This window comes from Canis aureus, chromosome 38 (assembly GCF_053574225.1).
Source record: "Canis aureus isolate CA01 chromosome 38, VMU_Caureus_v.1.0, whole genome shotgun sequence".
NCBI classification, from domain to species: Eukaryota; Metazoa; Chordata; class Mammalia; order Carnivora; family Canidae; genus Canis; species Canis aureus.
In genome coordinates this window covers 1,495,097-1,512,701 of record NC_135648.1, presented here as the reverse complement: position 1 = coordinate 1,512,701, position 17,605 = coordinate 1,495,097, and the positions used below count along the sequence as shown (strand labels likewise).

At 50.5% G+C, this 17,605-nt stretch overlaps 1 protein-coding gene and 1 long non-coding RNA gene across 4 annotated transcripts; one reads left to right on the top strand and one right to left on the bottom strand.

Moving 5' to 3' along the window:
- Positions 1-282: 282 nt before the first annotated feature.
- Positions 283-12,901, top strand: LOC144307198 (uncharacterized). 3 transcript variants are annotated; one of them, XR_013374132.1, is made up of 5 exons: positions 283-567; positions 1,041-1,170; positions 7,347-7,561; positions 7,984-8,177; positions 11,377-12,901. It is a non-coding gene; the product is annotated as an uncharacterized LOC144307198 (long non-coding RNA). The 3 variants fall into 3 exon arrangements; XR_013374133.1 differs by having other exon boundaries at positions 7,344-7,561; XR_013374134.1 differs by lacking the exon at positions 7,347-7,561.
- A 3,459-nt stretch (positions 12,902-16,360) lies between these two features.
- LOC144307154 (putative olfactory receptor 10J6) lies at positions 16,361-17,370 on the bottom strand. Its single transcript, XM_077886669.1, has one exon. It carries the CDS (start codon positions 17,341-17,343, stop codon positions 16,417-16,419), a length of 927 nt encoding a protein of 308 aa, XP_077742795.1. The 5' UTR covers positions 17,344-17,370; the 3' UTR covers positions 16,361-16,416.
- Positions 17,371-17,605: the final 235 nt, after the last annotated feature.

The following is a 17,605-nucleotide window of genomic DNA, read 5'->3' as shown; positions in this document are numbered from 1 at the left end:
AGCCCGATGTGAGACTCGATCCCCTGGCTGGGATCACACCCTGAGCTGAAGGCAGACACTCAACTGCTGAGCTACCCAGGTGCCCCTCTTGGACATTTCCTTTAAAGAGTTCTTCACATATATTGGATAGAAAGCTTTTATCATCTTCTCCCAAATTAACGGATTTAGTGAAATACCAATAACATTCCCAATAGTTTATTTTGTGTCAATTGAAAACTCTAAGATTTCCATGGAAACGCAGAAGACCAGGAATAGCTAAGAACATTCTAAAGAAAGGTAGAGGGTTACTTTACTGGATTTCAAGATATTTTAATGTGAGAGTAGTTAGGACCTTGTGGTACTGGCACACAGACCAACGGAATGGTAGACAAGGAACAGATTCACACTTGGATACTTGATTTAGGACAACGTGGCATTGAAAGACAGTAGAAAAGATACCCCCCCCACCCCCAGCCAATAATTCTGGATCAACTGAATATCCAAATGGAAAAAAACTAAAACCCGATCCTGGCCTCACGTCTTATTCCAAGATAAAATTGAGGCAAATTATAGATGAAAACACGTAAGGTAAAATGATGAAGCTCCTAAAAGTTCATGTGAGAACATCTTTATGATCCTGGAAAGGGTTTAAGTAGGATACCCAAAGCACGAACCATCAAGGGGAGACTGAGGAGTCAAACAACGGTGACCTAATGTTTTTATATCAAAAGATAGTGTGAAAAGGCAGCCCTTGCAGAGGGGGCGGGCCGCGGGAGAAGCTGTGTGCTGGGAGTGGTTGCCAGACTGTGGTGCCGGCTGACTTCAGGCTGGCTCTGGTCAACGGGAGGTTGGAGGGCAGAAGGAAGGGAGGGGCAAGGATCTCTTTCCTTCCCTGTCCCCCCGCCCTGCCTCCTCAGCTGTCGGCGGCTCTCCAGCAGCAGCTGCATCTCCTCTATGTTTCCCACTCTAATTCCAGCTTTTACCGGCTGGTGCCAACCCCTGGGTTCTGAGAACTCTTCCAGTATTCGACCCCACTAGTGCTCTAACTCCCATCCTTTCAGCCCCACCTGACTTCAGCGCAGCCGCCTGGACAGCTCTGGAGGGCTTCAACTCCTCTCAAGCACAGCCACTTCTTTCACCGCCTGTCCTGGGGTTCCTACTACACCGTAGAGGTTTCCAAGAGCCTGCTTGGTGAGCAAACATGTACAGCTAGGAAATCAACCCCCTAAAGGTGACCCTCCGTAAGTGAGAGACGGAACCAATGAACCAATGTTTGTCCCAGTCAATCTTTAGGTGGAAAAATCTGCATGTCCTACATGCTTCTCAGAAGATCCAGGGGGTGGGATTGGGCTTCCATTGACTACAGCAGTGATCTCAACAATACACCTTATGTTGCATTTTCTTCCCCCCCTCATTCTAACACCCCTAGCTTCTTGGAATCCCCTCCTAAATTATAGTTAACCCTTCAACAACATGGGTTTCAAATGCATAGGTCCATTTTTACATGGATTTTAAAAAATACAGTATGGTAGGTGTATTTCCTCATGATTTCTAACATTCTTCTTAGCTTTATTGGAAGGAGAACAGCATACAGCCCGTAGCATACAAAATAGGTGTGAATCCAGTGTAGTTGGTAAGGCTTTTGGTCAACAGTAGGCTATTAAAGTTTTTAGGGAGTTATAATTGGATTTTTGACTGCATGGGGTAGGTGTCTGTGCCCCTAACCCTTTCACTGTTTGAGTCCATTGTATTTGCTCATGAGCTCTGGTCTCAGGCTCTGAGTTTCAGCGGGGAGGAGGGAATCCAAGCCAAGACACTGCTTTCTCTTAGTCCTTCCAGTGTAGGGGTGATACCAGATTTTTTATGTTAATCCATGGTTGGTTTCCTTGTATCCTGTTTGAGTTCCTGTATTGACTTCCTTATGTCTTCCATATGCAGGGTTGACTATCATCCTAGTTACTTGGACAAACCATCCTGGTCTCTCCCCCTCTATCTTACCTTGCAGCTTTTCCAAGTTCTGACCTCATAGCCGTGAATCTGCATGGGTTCCTGACCAGTTTTCTTCACTCTCACTCTTAAGTCATCTGGTCTTAGACGTTGATCGTTTTCTGTGTTACAAGAACAGGACATTTCACGGTGGTTGGTTGAACTTTGGAGACCAACTGCCAAGGTTCAAATCCTGACTCTGTTATGAGTGGTGGTGGCCAGGTCTTGTCTTCTCCCCACTTGAGGTTCTCATGTGTTAGGTGAGAATAAGATGGATGTTAGTTAGGTTTAGATGAGTTAATGCATCTAGGACAATCCTGATAGGTAAATAGCATTAAATAAATGTTCCTTTTCATTGCAACTCCAGAATCTATACTTGTTTTCTATGCTGATTCATCATGGATATTTCCCTTAACACTTTGATCATTTTACTCACCTACGAATACTTGCTGAATGTCTATTCCATATTTGCAGCTGTAGGCCACCCTGTCCCTTGCAGCTTAATATTTTATTTTATTTTATTTTATTATTTTATTATTTTATTTTCTTTTTTCTTTTTTTTTATTGGAGTTCAACTTGCCAACATATAGCATAACACCCAGTGCTCATCCCATCAAGTGTCCCCCTCAGTGCCTTTCACCCAGTCACCCCCACCCCCCGCCTACCTCCCTTTCTACCACCCCTTGTTCGTTTCCCAGAGTCAGAAGTGTCTCATGTTCTGTCTCCCTTTCTGATATTTCCCACTCATTTTTTCTCCTTTCCCCTTTATTCCCTTTCACTATTTTTTTATATTCCCCAAATAAATGAGACCATATAATGTTTGTCCTTCTCCGATTGACTTACTTCACTCAGCATAATACCTCCAGTTCCAACCACGTTGAAGCAAATGGTGGGTATTTGTCATTTCTAATGGCTGAGGAATATTCCATTGTATACATAGACCACATCTTCTTTATCCATCCATCTTTCGATGGACATCGAGGCTCCTTCCACAGTTTGGTTATTGTGGACATTGTGCAGCTTAATATCTTAGAAACCAAATTCTCCATCTGTCTCTACCAGCAACTCTCCCATTCCCCCAAGAGAAGCTTTTATTTCTAACATTTTCTTGAGAATATCATTTCTTCTAGTCGTAACTGCAGTAATTATTACAAACTCGTACAGTGGCCTGTATCTGTGAAAATGCTTTTTAAAACCTAATGCTAAGCTACAGACACCCTGAGGACAGGGTTAGTATCTTGACCGCATTTCTCCAGCAGCTAAACATTTATTTAATTTCTAGTAAATGACCGAGAAACGTTTGTTAAATAAGTTACCTCTCATCTTAACTCTGAGATGGAACAAGGTTTTTTTACTGAGTTTTCCATATGAAAGAGTAACCCCAAGGAGATAGGTCGTTGCTTCTGTGTTCACCACCTTGATCTAGAAATTCATTTTTTATAATAAATTTATTTTTTATTGGTGTTCAATTTACCAACATACAGAATAACACCCAGTGCTCATCCCGTCAAGTGCCCCCCTCAGTGCCCGTCACGGTGGGGGTGAATGGGTGATCTAGAAATTCAACCACGTTTAAGTGGCTGAGACAGACATTCCTTTAGTTTGGAAAACGTGTAGTTACTTTTTACTCCTTCCTTTACGCCTTCCTATCCTTCACTACCCTCGCCTGGGGTTGTTCCTTAGCATCGTGTCTCTGATTCTGATACGCCGCCTTCACCCTGGACCCTCCATCCCTGCTGGGGCCTCCCTGGGGGCTTTCATCTGTGTCGCCCACTGTTGATACGGAGCTGCGTCAGCCTGAGGATGGACTGGTCTGAGCATCAGAGAGCCAGGATGGAGCTTGCTACTAATGGCAAGCTTCTGGACTCCATGAAGGATCCTTTGAAGGGGTGACACTGTGGTGACCCCTCCCCCTGCTCCTGTCACCACACTTCTGCTGCCTCTTCATCCCGTCATAGCCTCGCTCGACATGGGGGGTGGCTTTGTACTGTCGTAGGTCCCTCTTGGCAGCAGGTGCATCTCCCACCAGGGGTGAGTGGGTGGAGGGCTCCTTCCCTCTGGGTCTTCCCCAGGCTCTCTGGAGGTGGGGGGCAGGCATGGGCTGCAAGGGGTGACTGGGGTTCCTCTCTCAACAGTTGGAGCTGGGCTTCAGCCTCATACTCCCCTGCCTCCCATGTGTACCTTTGTCTTCTGGGGCAGGACGTATTACGCGCATATGTTTCTATCCATGAGAACCCCCATCCTAGTGCACCCTCCGGAATGGGAAGGCCAGCCTTCAAAAGAAAAGCAGATTGTAGCAATGTCTAAGGTGTCGTGGAAGAAGAGTAAGAAGCCACTCTAACCAACTCTTCTCTAGCCTGGGCTGGGGAGAGCCGGGAGGGGACCGTGCGTGTATAGGATTCTTGGGCTTATGGCCTCTGGTAACCCAGCCTCATCCTCCTAGGCTGAGCCACTGGCATTAGCCACTCTGGACGTTGGGCTCTTCCTCGGAGGTCTCGAGGCAGCACCAGGCAAGGATGCCGTCAGGGGACTTCCTATGTGTGGGAGTCTCCGCGATCAAAATCAGTGTGGTGGTGCAAACCTAAAATACCACGAGGAGGAAGACTCAATAGAAACGGAAGGCCGTGGAAAGATTTGTCAGAATTAGGACAGCAAGTGGTGTGTGCAGGGCAGGAGCGCTTTGGGGGGAGGGGGCTGACAGGTGGAGATATTTATACACACGCTCGGTGACCGGAAGGCATCTGGTTTCCTACAGAAACAAATTTGAATAGGTGATCTAGGATAATCCTCTGTAAATAGGATTTCTGTGTAAATGCAGTAGAAATAACCTGTGGCTGTTTCTCCTGAGGTCTTTGAAAACAAGTAAGTTCTAGGGTGCCGGTAATGGGTTAGGTAATCTCTTAAATAATTTATGACAAGTGGAGGTAAGCAAAGTGCACGGTTGGGAAGAGAAGCCCTACAACTTGCCTCCAGGACCACCAGGGCTTTCAGGGGGAAGGATATGCAAGTGTCTGTTTTCCGTGCTGTTCCAGGCCCCCAGCTGCAGCTTCTGGCGAGGTCTGGGTTCAAGGCCACCATGGGCCTTGGGTGGCGCTTAGCTCCTGTGTTCAGGGTCCTTGCGGGATTTAGTCTAGAGTGTTGGCCCGAGGCCGGGTTCCCAGGGTGTCCGGGACTCCAAGCAGCTCACCAGTCTGCGCCCCCATACCCTCCAGGGCCACCTCCCTGCACGACACCCCTGAGCCCAGAAGCTTTGTCATGGAGCCTGTGACTTGGTGACAGTCGGTCCTGCGGCCCACCTGAAACCCCACCCCCAGGGCTGCGCTTGCCCTCGCTCCCCCCTGCCTTCTCTCCCACCCCATTCTCCTGTGGGGCTTTTGCTCCATTCCCTGGGTCTCTTGGACAGGAGCCCCCGGGACACTTAGCAACATCCGTGCACCTGAGTGACTCGGGCCGTGAGCTCGCGGAGCAGGGCTTTGCCCCCGGAAGCCCCTGGGGTTGGATCTCTGCACTCCTTTCCCGTGCCAGCCGCGTGCCCGGCCCTGGGATGAGGGCCCCGTCGTGCCCCGGGCCCCCGGGGTCCCCCCAAGCCAGGGCTCGTGCACGGAACACCCGGAGGGCGCTCGGCCCGGGGACGGAGTCTAGGCTGCTCGGATTCCTCGGCTCCTGTCGCTGGTGAACCAAGACCCAATGGAGCTGTGCGTGGACGGGCCCTGGCCCTCGGTCCCTTGCACCTGGCCTCGCCATCGGCAGGTCCCCGGGGCGTCACGGGCACTTTCCAAAGCCTCACTTAGGGCCAGGACACCTGAGCCGCTTACAGGTGAGCCTTCCCGGGTTCACATTCGGAATTCGGTGACCGGACATAAATGGGTGTGCAGGGCTGGCCCCGAGGGCGCCCGGCCTGGGTGGGGGAGCCCCGAGCTTGCTCCAAAGCTCCCCTGCAGTTGCCTTGGGGTCTGGGGTTGGTGGCTCTCGAGCCAGGGACCCTGCACCTTCATCCTGAGCCATGCTCAGTGTGGCCGAGCGGTCGTGTGTGAGGGTAATGTCTGCGGGGCTGCTTGGGGAGACCGGCTCTCCCTGACTTCCGTCAGAAACCTACCGTGAGGCATTAGGAAAAGTTAATTGCTGATATTAGTGAGGATACGCAGAAAAGAGCATCTCGTCTGTTACCGTGCTAATCTAATTTTCCTAGAGGGAGATATGATTTTATATACATTTAAACCTTTAAAACGTTCCCTTCGTCTTGAAATTCAAAATCTTAATACATTATCTTCCATATCTTTACCCTTAAGGCAATTTTTTTTATTTGGTTTTGACTTTAATTTTCAAAATTTATTCTTAAGGTAATACACGCCCATAGTTTAAAAATCAACAGCACTAAAAAGCTCATAATGAAAGTTTCCTGCTTTATCCTTCCTTCTTCCTAAGTCCTAATTCCCAGAAGCAATTCATTTAGCAATGTCTTCTGGTATTTACTTTTCTATTCCTTATACAACTTGATTTATCAAATTTAGGGAATCTATTAACTTCCTGTTATAGTGGAGCTAATTTAAATTCTTAAGCCTTCCCACAATCATGCTAATGTCTTTAATGTAGATCTTTTTGCATGTATTAGACTTTTCTTGGCTCTATATATGTAATTTTGAGATTCGCGGAATTATTAGTTTTCCACCGAGCTGTATATTCAGATTTTTCCCCATGTAGCTTTGTCCTTGCACAGATACAGGGATAGCACAATGTTTATTCACTGCCGCATTGTTAGTAATAAAGATTAATGCCAAACTAAATGTCTGTTATCAGGGGACAGATTAAATGACTGTAGGATACTCTCCCACTGCTAAAAAAAACACGGACTGGATCTTGTCCCTGGTCAGCAGGTGCAGGTGGAGCGAAATTTCTATGGGAGTGAAGATGGGAGGATCGCTTGGCACGAGCCCTCTGTGCGGGCCGTGTGCATTCTTCATCCCTGTGGTGGCGAGGCAGGTACTCGCAGGGCATCTCGGGGCGCCCATGTGCCCCCCCCACCCTCCGTGCCCCTTCTCCAGGCCAGCCGGGCCATCACCCCTGGGCAGTGGTTCTCCTGTTGAGTCCCTTTTCATTCTGGATCCCAGTCTTTGGACGGTGCTCCACTTTTCCGCCTTTCCTGCCACCTCCGCTTCCAACTCCTTTTATTCCATTTGGAAGAACTCTAATACCCGCTTAAAATAGAGCCCGAGTCATTAATAAAAGAAATATTTTCATTCTTTGTAGGTCAATCTTGTTCTAGAAAATAAACGACGAATATTCGAATGTATATATATGCAAGTCAGATTTCGTACCGTTGCATTTGGTCATCTTATTTTTTTTTCTTTTTCCTTATTTTTGCTCTTCCCCATGGGAAGAAGGTCGGGGAAGAAGGATTCTAGATTCAGGGTCAAGGAGTAAACCTGCCCGTAAACCAGGGACAGCACAGGGCTCCAGATGGAGGCTGGACACCAAGGCGTTTGGAATGGACCGAAGTTCACCCTGTCCCTAGTCTGAGACCTCCTGTCCAGAACTTGCTCCTCCAGCTCCGTGAGGACTGTCCTGTGAGGCCCACGGATGAAACTGAGACGTCAAGGTTGTTTCCTGTTACGCATGTGAATTAACCACATGGGAGGCTCTCACACTGTACACTTGCTAAGTCTGTCAAGAGCCCAAGTGAGGGCAGCCTGGTCGTGGGCCCGTGGGTGGGAGGCTGTGGGCCCCCGGGGAGGGCTGGGGAAACCCACTTCCGTCTGGGGGCGGAGCAGGTCCCGTGATTGCATCAGCCCCCGTGCCTCAGTGGGGGATCCGTTGTTCTCCCATTGGCTCTTGGCACTGAGCTTGCAAATCCTTTTCGGAGATAAAGGGGTGAAGAACGTTCCCAGGGTTTCACGGAGTCTTAGATAGGGGGACCTGGGGTGGGAGAGAGGTACCATGGGGTTCATCCTCCCGGCCACACACGTGGAACACCTCTAAATACTCACTTAGTATCTCTTCTCTGCCCCCTTTTTCTTACAGACCTGGTCAGGGACGTGTTTTCTTGCCTGAGAGAGAGCAAGGAAAGCTCCCTCCAGGGGCCGCGCATTGTCGGCGGCCAGTTGAGAGCCTGGCCTCCTTCAGAGCTTGCCCCTGTTCTTTGCGGCCAAGGCCAACCTCATCCACACATTTGTTCTCCTTCAACAAAGGCTTACTGAGCTCCTGTAAAATGGCAGGTACAGTCCCCTGCATACCTGAATAATACAATTTTGAAAATGTGTCCAAAGTTCTCGCTTCTGAAGGTTGAACAAAATCCTGTTACTAGGTGGATTCCATTGAGAGCTAAACAATTCTACAAAATCCTATTTATGTGTAATCAGTTTATTGATCACTTTTAACACAGTTGGATGGGGATAAACAGTTTCCCCCCCCCCCCTCCAACTTCTATTTCCAACCAGGCTCTGTAGAATCTCTATTTCCTGTCTTTTAATGCTATTTTGGACACAGTCTATAATGTTTCCTCCTCTTTCAATTATTAAAAGTTGAGATCCCATCTCCTCACTCCGCCGGCCCTGTCCATGGGCAGACTTGTGGTTTGGAAGATCCAAAGATCAGTAGGGTCGGTGGTTGGTTCTTTTGATTTGCCTCTTCCTCTAGCTGTTCGAGTTGGGGAGAGAGGGCTGGAGAGCCAAGGTGTATTTCAGTCTCTTCCTCCTCCACTTTAGCAGCCTTGGAAATCCTGGTTGGGATTGCCAGGCTGGCTCTGAAATCTCTCAGACTTAGTCTGCAAGACTTAGTCCTTTAAGGCGTTGAGTGGGGAAGGAGGGAGACAGAGACCAGTGGCTGTTAACTCCGGCGACAGCCTCACCGGCAGCCTCTACCCCTCCCCATGACTGTCCCCATCCTTTCTCTAGCTGCTGCTGCTGCTGGATTTGGGGGTGTAGTAGACTTCCAGATGTTCCCTCTGGCACATGCAGGAGTTCTTTGCAAGGGCCCGTAAAACCTGGACATGGGAAAGCGGAGACCCTTCCTCCAGAGGACCTGGGCACTCTTGGAGCTCCTGGCAGGCTGCCCTCAGGTGGGGGCCCTGCAAGTCACCACCTAGCTACTCGGTGGGGTCCGTTTGGCTACAAGAAACTCCTGTTTCCGTCCTGCCATCTGCCCTGTGTCTGATCACCTATTTACCCTGTTGGTGAAAGAGGGATCTCCTCTCTCTGTAAATGACATGAGGTGCCCAAATACAGGACCATTGATGCTAGAGGAGATGGGTGGTGGTGGGTTAGCCCCCCACAGCCCTGGGGGAGGGCACCACAGGCCATGCAGGGCTGAACCAGAAGGGGCCTAGGAGGCAGGCTGGCTCTTCAGGGACTGGGTGAGGTGGCCCTTGGTTTCCATGGGAAAAGAAAGGGCTTCCTTACAAAAATGTCACAAGTTGGCAGGTAGAAGACACAGTTTAGGGTTAGGACCAGGTGGACATAGCTGGTCCCGCTAAGAGGGAAACTAGCTGGGCAGGGAGCCTTTCTACTTGGTGGGAGGGGGAGGGGGTTGATTCATGGTTAGGCCTTCCGGGCTCTGAGAGACGCAGAGATGTCCAGACGGCAGGTGGAATTTCAGGCCTTAGAATGCATCCTGCCCTCTGATTCCCTTCCTGCTCACCTTCTGGGTCCAGGGACGGGTCACGGAGTTCGCTGCCCAAGAAGACCTCCGACAAGCAGATGAGAAGCACTGCCCTGCTGAGGAATTCTGTGACTCTGAATCGAGGGAGGGAGTGGGATCCCCACAGCAAGCCCTGTGTTAACCTGGGGGAGAGAGGCCTGAAGGAAGACAAGACTGTGGTTCTGGTGGGGGGCGGGGAGTAAGGCTGGATCTAGGGTCGCCCGATGAGGCCCAAATATTAGTGACCCTCTTTAAAATAGGCCTTCCCTTCAGATAGTTTTCGGTCTGGGACGGCAAGACCCCCTCCCATACGTGTTCCTTGGGAGGTTGGTGGCCTTCTGGCAAGACCCTCCCAAAGGCAACTGGGCCCAGTTGGCGAGAGGCTTCCCACGTCACCTTGAGGGTTGGACTACTCTTACCCCTTCTCTTGTACGCTTCAAACCATATTCTCGGTGTCTCCAGAGGGGTGGGGTGGTCTAGAGAGCTCTGAGTGTTGTGCCGAGGCACCAGGACCCTGGGTACAGGGGTGACAGTGGCCACGGAAGCACACAGAGTGGTGGCTGCTGCCCGCCTGAAGCTTCCTTCCCAGCTGCAGCTTAACCGAGAGCCCCCACTGTCCTTCCCTCCCTGTCAGGTCTTCCCCCAACTTCCGAGGGAGCGTGTCCTGTGGGGATGGGGGGCGGCGTGGAGGAAGAGGCAGCGGGGAGCCAGGGCCCCCACCTGTGCCCTGACACAGCCGTCTGTGTGGTGGGGAGAGGCCCCAGCCATGCTGCCTGCGCTTCTGCGCGGTGTGAAGGAAGGAGGGAACATCTTCTCCTTCTGCACAATGTCTGCGGGACCCCAGGGCTGACTTTGGGGGAACCTGAGGCTCCCGACTGCCCCCTGCTCCCTCCCCACCACTGAGGGACATCAGGGCTTCTCAGTCCTCGGAGACCTCTGCCCCTGGAGCAGAGCGCCCCTCTCCTCCCGCCCCTTGCGCTCCCGATGGCCCATCTGTCCCTACCACCCTCACGTCCCCACACGGCCTGTCCATCCCCTCTGCTCCTTGGGCCCCAACCCCAGCTGAGCCCGTCGCCTGTGAAAGTTCCCATCTACACTTAGGATCCCTCCAACTAGATCTGACCCCACGCTTTCCCGAGTCCCAGATCCACGGATCCAGCTGCGTCCTGGTCTCTCCACTTGAATACCTGGCCCCTCAATCCTAAAGGTCCAAATCAAGCTGATGGCTTCCCACCCAGCCTGCCCCTCTTCCGGGGCTCTCCGTGTTGGTCGAGGCCACCAGTCTGCCCAGCTGCCTGAGCCAGGACTCCCTGTGTCCTTTCTGATTCCACCTGCCCCACCCTCATCCTAGAACCAGGCAGTGCCCATCGCGGCTCCCATGATCCCCAGGCTGCCCGTGTCCCTCCAGCAGGACTGCGTCCACGCCAGCTCCGGCTGCTGTCACCTGTCATAGCCCCACGGTGGCTTCTAGTCCACGTCCTGCCAGTCTTGGCCTCCGGCCTATTTCTCCCTCCACCAGCAGTGAACTCCCCGCATTACAGATCAATCACATCTTTGCTTTGCTTGGGCCTGTGAGCGTGTCCTCCACTGTCTAGGATGCGTCCTCAGTAGTTCTGGTCATAAAGTCCTGGGGTTGCCTCCACGGGTGACTTGGCTCGCCTGTCAGTGCCTGTGAACCCAGCTCTATAAAACCTAGCATTTCTCACATTTTCTTTTTCCATATCTTTGCGGATGCAGCTTTCTTTGCCTGATCTTTTTTTTTTTTTTTTTCTTTTCCAGACTCTTCTGCGACCTTTCATCCAGCTGACTCATCCTAAGCTTAAATTCCACTTGCCCTGGTAGCTCTTCTGTGACCCCTACACTTGGTTGGAACCACCCTGCCCCCCTCCCCACCGCCCGTGTTCTTAACATCCCACATTTCTCCTACTTCTTGTAGCTGCTTAACTTTTGGGCTCCCCTGCTTGACTCTTGACATTATGAGGGCAAAGGGCCTGATGCCTTAATCACTGCTCTCGCACGGTGTCTGGCATGCCAGGATACCTTTGATGAAGTTATTTTAACCTCGATAAGCTCCAGCTAGAAACACGGGAGTGAGATCACCTAGATGCAATCCCTGCCCCCTTTTACAAACCTGGGTGGGAGGAGATGCAAAGAGAGGTTAGAGCATCCGGCAAGTGGCAGAGGTAAAATCAGAACGCAGACAGTCTGACTCCAGATCCTCATTCTCCACCCCTTTGTGATGCTCTCTCTCAAAGATGCTCTTTGCAGGTAATGCCATGGTTCAGCTGCTCTTTCTACCCCAGTTTAGAAACCGTGTAGGACTGCTGCCAGAAATTTTGTGTTTCCCTTTTGTGGTCTGTTTAGGATGTTAGCGGCCACATTTCGGAGCTGTCGGTGTGGGCATAAAACCTACTTTGTAAGGTTGTTATAAGGATCACAGAAGGTCTTTTGAAGACCCTTATGAAGTGCAGAGGGGGATAAAGTTTTGAGGGTACTGTCTTAAGTAATGAGGATGAGTGTCCCGTGGCTGGCACGGCGGCGCCCATGTAGTAAATCCTCAACAGTGGTAACTGTCTTCTGCTTTGAACCACATCGCTTTAGTGTTCTGGAATCCTCCTTCCTCTCATGAGTTAATAAAAACATCTACAGGGAATGCACCCCTTAGCCCTTAGTGACCTCTGCCTCTTTCTATTTTCTGGAGCTAGTTGCTTCCCACAACCAAACGTTGGGTTGTTGACGGTATTTGTGTTTGCTTTCTCCCCAGTTAATATCTTTAAAGGCAGGAGAAATGGGGGCTGGGAGACTAGGTGGTGAGAAATCTGGTCCCAGTAACAAAGGGGTCTGAGGTTCCGTTGCAGGGTGATTTGAAATCTAAAATCACTCTCTTTGCCTTATGAAGGATTTGTAATTTTGTCAAAAGTACGAGGGTATGTCCTGATTATTTCTCCCCAGCTGTTGACAGGGTTGTTGACCTGTAACGTGTCAGTGTAAGGTGTACAACATAATCTGGTTTATGTATGTACCGTGAAATACTACCATAGTAGGTTAACAGCCGTCACCGCACGAGGTTACACATTATGTTTTTCCTTGTAATGAGAACTTTGAGAGCTAGTCTCTTAGCAACTTTCAAATATATCATATAGTTTTGCTGTACATCTCCAGAACCTATTTTATCTTCTCCCTGGAGGTTTGTACCTCTTTGACCCTCTTCATGCAGTTCTCCTCTGCTTGACTCCTCATCTCTGCCAACCACAAGCCTGACCTGAGAGGGACGTGTGTGTGTGTGTGTGTGTGTGTGTGTGTGTGAGAGAGAGAGAGAGAGAGAGAGAGAGATGGTTTTTTTTTTTTTTCTTTTTGGATTCCACACATAGGTGAGATCATACAGTATTTATGACTTTTTCACCTAGGACTATGCTAAGTGCTCTGATCTTTAATTTTATGTGGCCCAGCACTTTCTTCAAAATTTAAGAGAAACAAGTTTTTAAAGATCCTATCCTAGTATGGGTTAGGATGTATTTATTTATTTATTTATTTAATTTTTATTTATTTAACTTTTATTTATTTAATTAATTTAAAAAAAATATTTTTATTTATTCATTCATGAGAGACACAGGGGGAGAGAGAGAGGGAGAGAGGCAGAGACACAGAGGGAGAAGCAGGCTTCATGCAAGGAGCCAATGTGGGACTCGATCCCGGGTCTCCAGGATCACACCCTGGGCTGAAGGCAGGTGCTAAACCGCTGAGCCACCCGGGCTGCCCGGTTGGGATGTTTTTAAATGAAAAAGTCACATCAACTTCTGTGATGTGAGGGGATTAATTAATGTGATGACTAGCGGATCCTGAAGCAACTGGGAAGTTGGCTTGTGGGAAGCCTGGGGAAGGAAAGGAGTACACACCCAAGTGACCCTGCTGCTGTGGCCCGGCTGACTGTTTTTCAGGGGAAGGGTGACTGCAAAGGTCACAGAAAAGCAGAGAGTGCATCTGAAAACCTGCCGGGAAGTCCAGGTGCAATACCGTGTGTGTAGTGGGTGCTCAAGGATTGAGGGTTTATCGAGCACTCGTTCTGCTGAGTGCTGTCGGGGGATGGTTCCAAACAATGAGAAGAACCGTTCCTGGTCCTACTATGTGCTCGTTTGTGACCTGGTGAGAGAGACCCACCTGTAGTCAAACAGCAAAAGCATAAGGAGAAGAATGCCACGCCAACAAATTTCCACACACACAACCGTAGGACACATAAGAAAGAACAGTTGCCTGGGTTGGAGGGAGGTGAACGGAGCTGTGGAAGGCCACGTAAGGCAGTGTTTATAACCAGCTAAGTCTGTGCAGAATACAGGCGAGGGGATTAAAAAAATAATTTTTTTTTTTTTTTGCCCAAGAGAGAAGCCAACCAGGAAGCACTCTTCTTTCCTATGGCCAACAGACTGGTGGTTACCAGAGGGGATGGGGAGGGGGCAAACTGGTGATGGGGATCAAGGAGGGCACCAGGGACGAGCATCGGGTGAGGTATGGACCTGTGGAATCACCAGACTGTACCCCAAAAACTACTATTACGCTGTAAGTTAACTAACAAAAACTTAAACTTTTTTCATGGTCAGCGAGGTAGGATTAAGCATCGTATTCATCAAAGGTGCTGTTGGGTGCAGAGCGAGGACCAAGACCAGGCTTCTGGGGTCAGGCCTCTTCCCACTCCACCCTGATGCAGCAGCAGCTGATCTAAAAAGTTAGTAGCTTGTAAAGTTAGAAACCTAGACAGCTAGTTGGCCACGGTCTGGAGGGTCTAGAGGAGAGGTTTCTCCGTTAGGGTTTAGAACTCTTCTCTGGCAGCTGCTCTTGGGCTCAGCTCTGATGTTTAACTTCTGCATGCACAAGTGGCTGGTGAAGCAGCTGCCATTGGGGGCATCTGGGTGGAGGGGATACCGGGGAAGACCTGTGCTCTGGTCCCGGGACTGGGGAGCAGCGGCTGTGGGGAGAAGCAGACAGGGACAAGCAGCTGGAGGAGGTGATGCTGCCGCCGGGCAGGTTAGAGCGGGTTCGTCCCCACCTGGGCCTCCTGCTCAGAACAGCCCTCCCAGTCCTACTGCCTCCTTTCTACACACAAGGACAGGTCTGAGGGCACGGAGGGGTCGCTAGTCCAGAGGGAACTGGGGACGATGGGTAATGAGAGCTGGCGCTATGCGTAGTCTTGGTGGCAGGTGGGGTGGTGCTGTCCTACAGTCCTGGAGACCCTTTCCTTCTGGAGGAAGGGGTGCCCCCTCACCCCCAAGGGATGCTGTCTTTGCACGTGGGGGAGGGATTCCTGGTGGGCAGAACCCGAGGGCGCCGTCAGAGGAGGCCTTATAGCAGATCTGGGGCTCTCGGACGGGCTTTTGACCTCTTAAAATCTCCTATAGGAGGGCTTGCTTCTAGGATGCAGAAATCTCAGAGGATGCAGGACAAAACACAGAGCCGACCAGGCCTTGAGAGAGCTATGGTTTTCCCATCTAGAATCTCAGACGTCTGCACAGCCAGACCTTACGTGATGAGCTCCTTGGATGTCACCATCCCTTCCCCGGATGAAGGAAAAGGCAGGCACTCCCTTAAAAAGACACATGGCATCAAGGAATGGGCAGAGAAGCATCCCTAACACGATCCTGAGGAGAAGGGGCACAACACTGAGCCTCTAAGCCTCCCCACCATCACCTGAGGTAGTAAGAGGTATGTGCAGGCAGGAAACCAGAGAAGGTCCCAGAAGCTCTGGGGGGAGGACCGTTTCTTTAGGAGACCTAGTAGGAATAGATGTTTTTGTTTTGTTTTTTTCTTTTAAGCCTTTTTTGGTGAGCAACTACTCCTGACTGCTGATGTGTGTTTGGTTGTTTTTCCTTTTTTTTGGTGTTACCCAAGGATGCCATGGTGTGTGCAAAAGAATACTCCCATGGTTCTCACTCCAAACAGAACACCGCTCTTTTTGATCAACTTATTTTTCTTCACAACTGTGAGAGAGAAGCTGCCTCCATGGAGAGGACCAGCAGCCAGGGAGATTCTGATGAGCATGGTCAGATTTGCCCAAGGGGTGTGTGGGGTGCAGCCGCGGCCAGCGCTCTGGGGACCATGCTGATGGGAGCAAGGGCTTAATAGAAATCCAACAATGGAAGCTAAACTTTCAAGGACCAAACTAGTGTCTTACAAATTTGTTAACTTTTTTTTTTTTTTAATACATGTCTCACCTTTCCCAAAGGTTCTGATATAATTTGAATATTGACTGTCTTTACCTTGTTGGCAAGATTTTGTCTAATTTTCTGTAGGTTATATTATGAAAATTACAGGCATTTTTATTTTCATAAAACTACCACATTTAATATGCTTTTAAGAGGTTCCTTCCCTCACTTTAGAAATGCAGATACGATTTCTTTTTTTTTTTTTAAGATTTTATTTATTTATTCATGAGAGACACAGAGAGAGAGAGAGGCAGAGACACAGGCAGAGGGAGAAGCAGGCTCCATGCAGGGACCCTGATGCGGGACTCGATCCAGGGTCTCCCGGATCACACCCCGGGCTGAAGGCGGCGCTAAACTGCTGAGCCACCCAGGGATCCCCACTGATATGATTTCTTAAAAATGAGGCCCATCCTCCCTGACCTTTCAGGTTCCCAGATGAAAATGCCTGGATGAAACCTTGGAATATATGGGAACAAAGATTAAGATTTGTTATGGTGGGAGTGCAGAAGTCCGACGGGCATACCCCACAGCAGGAGGGACTGCACAGGACACACTTGTAAGGTGGGAGGCAGTGAAGGTGCGTGTCGCTCAGGGGTAGAGATCCCCAACAGACACCATCAGCGTATTAGATGTTTCTTCCCACAGCTCTGCGGAGGGCGTCTTTGACCTCCTTGTTCCTTAGGCTGTAGACAACAGGGTTGAGCAGGGGCGTGATGATGGTATAAGTCACCGAGAGGAGGAGGTCTTGTTCTATGGAGTTCTCCGACTTGGGCTTGAGGTAGGCGATGGAGGCGCAGCCGTAGTGGACGATGACCACGGTGAGGTGGGAGGCGCAGGTGGCAAAGGCCTTCTTCCGGCCCTGGGCAGAGCGGATCCTGAGGATGGTGGAGATGATGAGGACGTAGGAGACGAAGACCAGCCCCACGGGGACCAGGATCACAAATGAACTGACGACAAAATTGATGATCTCATTGACGGTGGTATCAATACAGGAGAGTTTTAGGACCGGGAGGATATCACAGAAGAAATGTCCAATCACTCTGTGACAGAAGGGTAAGGTAAATATGGAGGTCACCTGGACAACTGCCATGGCAAGGCCGATGCCAGAGGCTCCACACATCAGCTGGACACACACCCTCTTGCTCATGACGACCGTGTACCGCAGGGGGTCGCAGATGGCCACGTAGCGGTCGTAGCCCATGGCCGTGAGCAGGAAGCAGTTGTTGATGGCCAAGGCGATGAAGAAGAACATCTGGGTGGCACAGCCCGCCAAGGAGATGGGCTGGTTCTGGGCTAGGAGACCAGACAGCATCCGTGGAATGGTGACCAGTGTGTACGCGGTCTCCGAACCAGCCAGCACGCTCAGGAAGACGTACATGGGCGTGTGCAGGTGGCGGTCCGTGCAGACGACGGTCACAATGATGGCATTGCCAGCCAGGGTGAAGGTGTACAGGATGAGGAAAACCACAAACAGGATGGTCTGATGTTCACGAAATCTGGAGAATCCCAGGAAAACAAACTGGGTCACCTCTGTGAGGTTGTGTCCCTGCATTCTTCAGTTTCCGTGTCTGAAAACAAGGCAGGGAGTCAGCATGGAGCAGTTGACACCCCGACCTGGACTCGAGCAGGGCTGGAGGGACGCAGGGACCCACCCACGCTCTGCGGTCCTGCTGGATGGTCGGGGTGCTGGCTCAGGTCATGGGCCGGCTTCTCCCCGCCCCCTTCCTCACTCCGGGATCGGCTTCCCTTAAGCCTCTGGCTCTGGGGTCCCCGTAAGGGGAGACTACCACAGGGATCTTCCCAGAGTAGCGTCA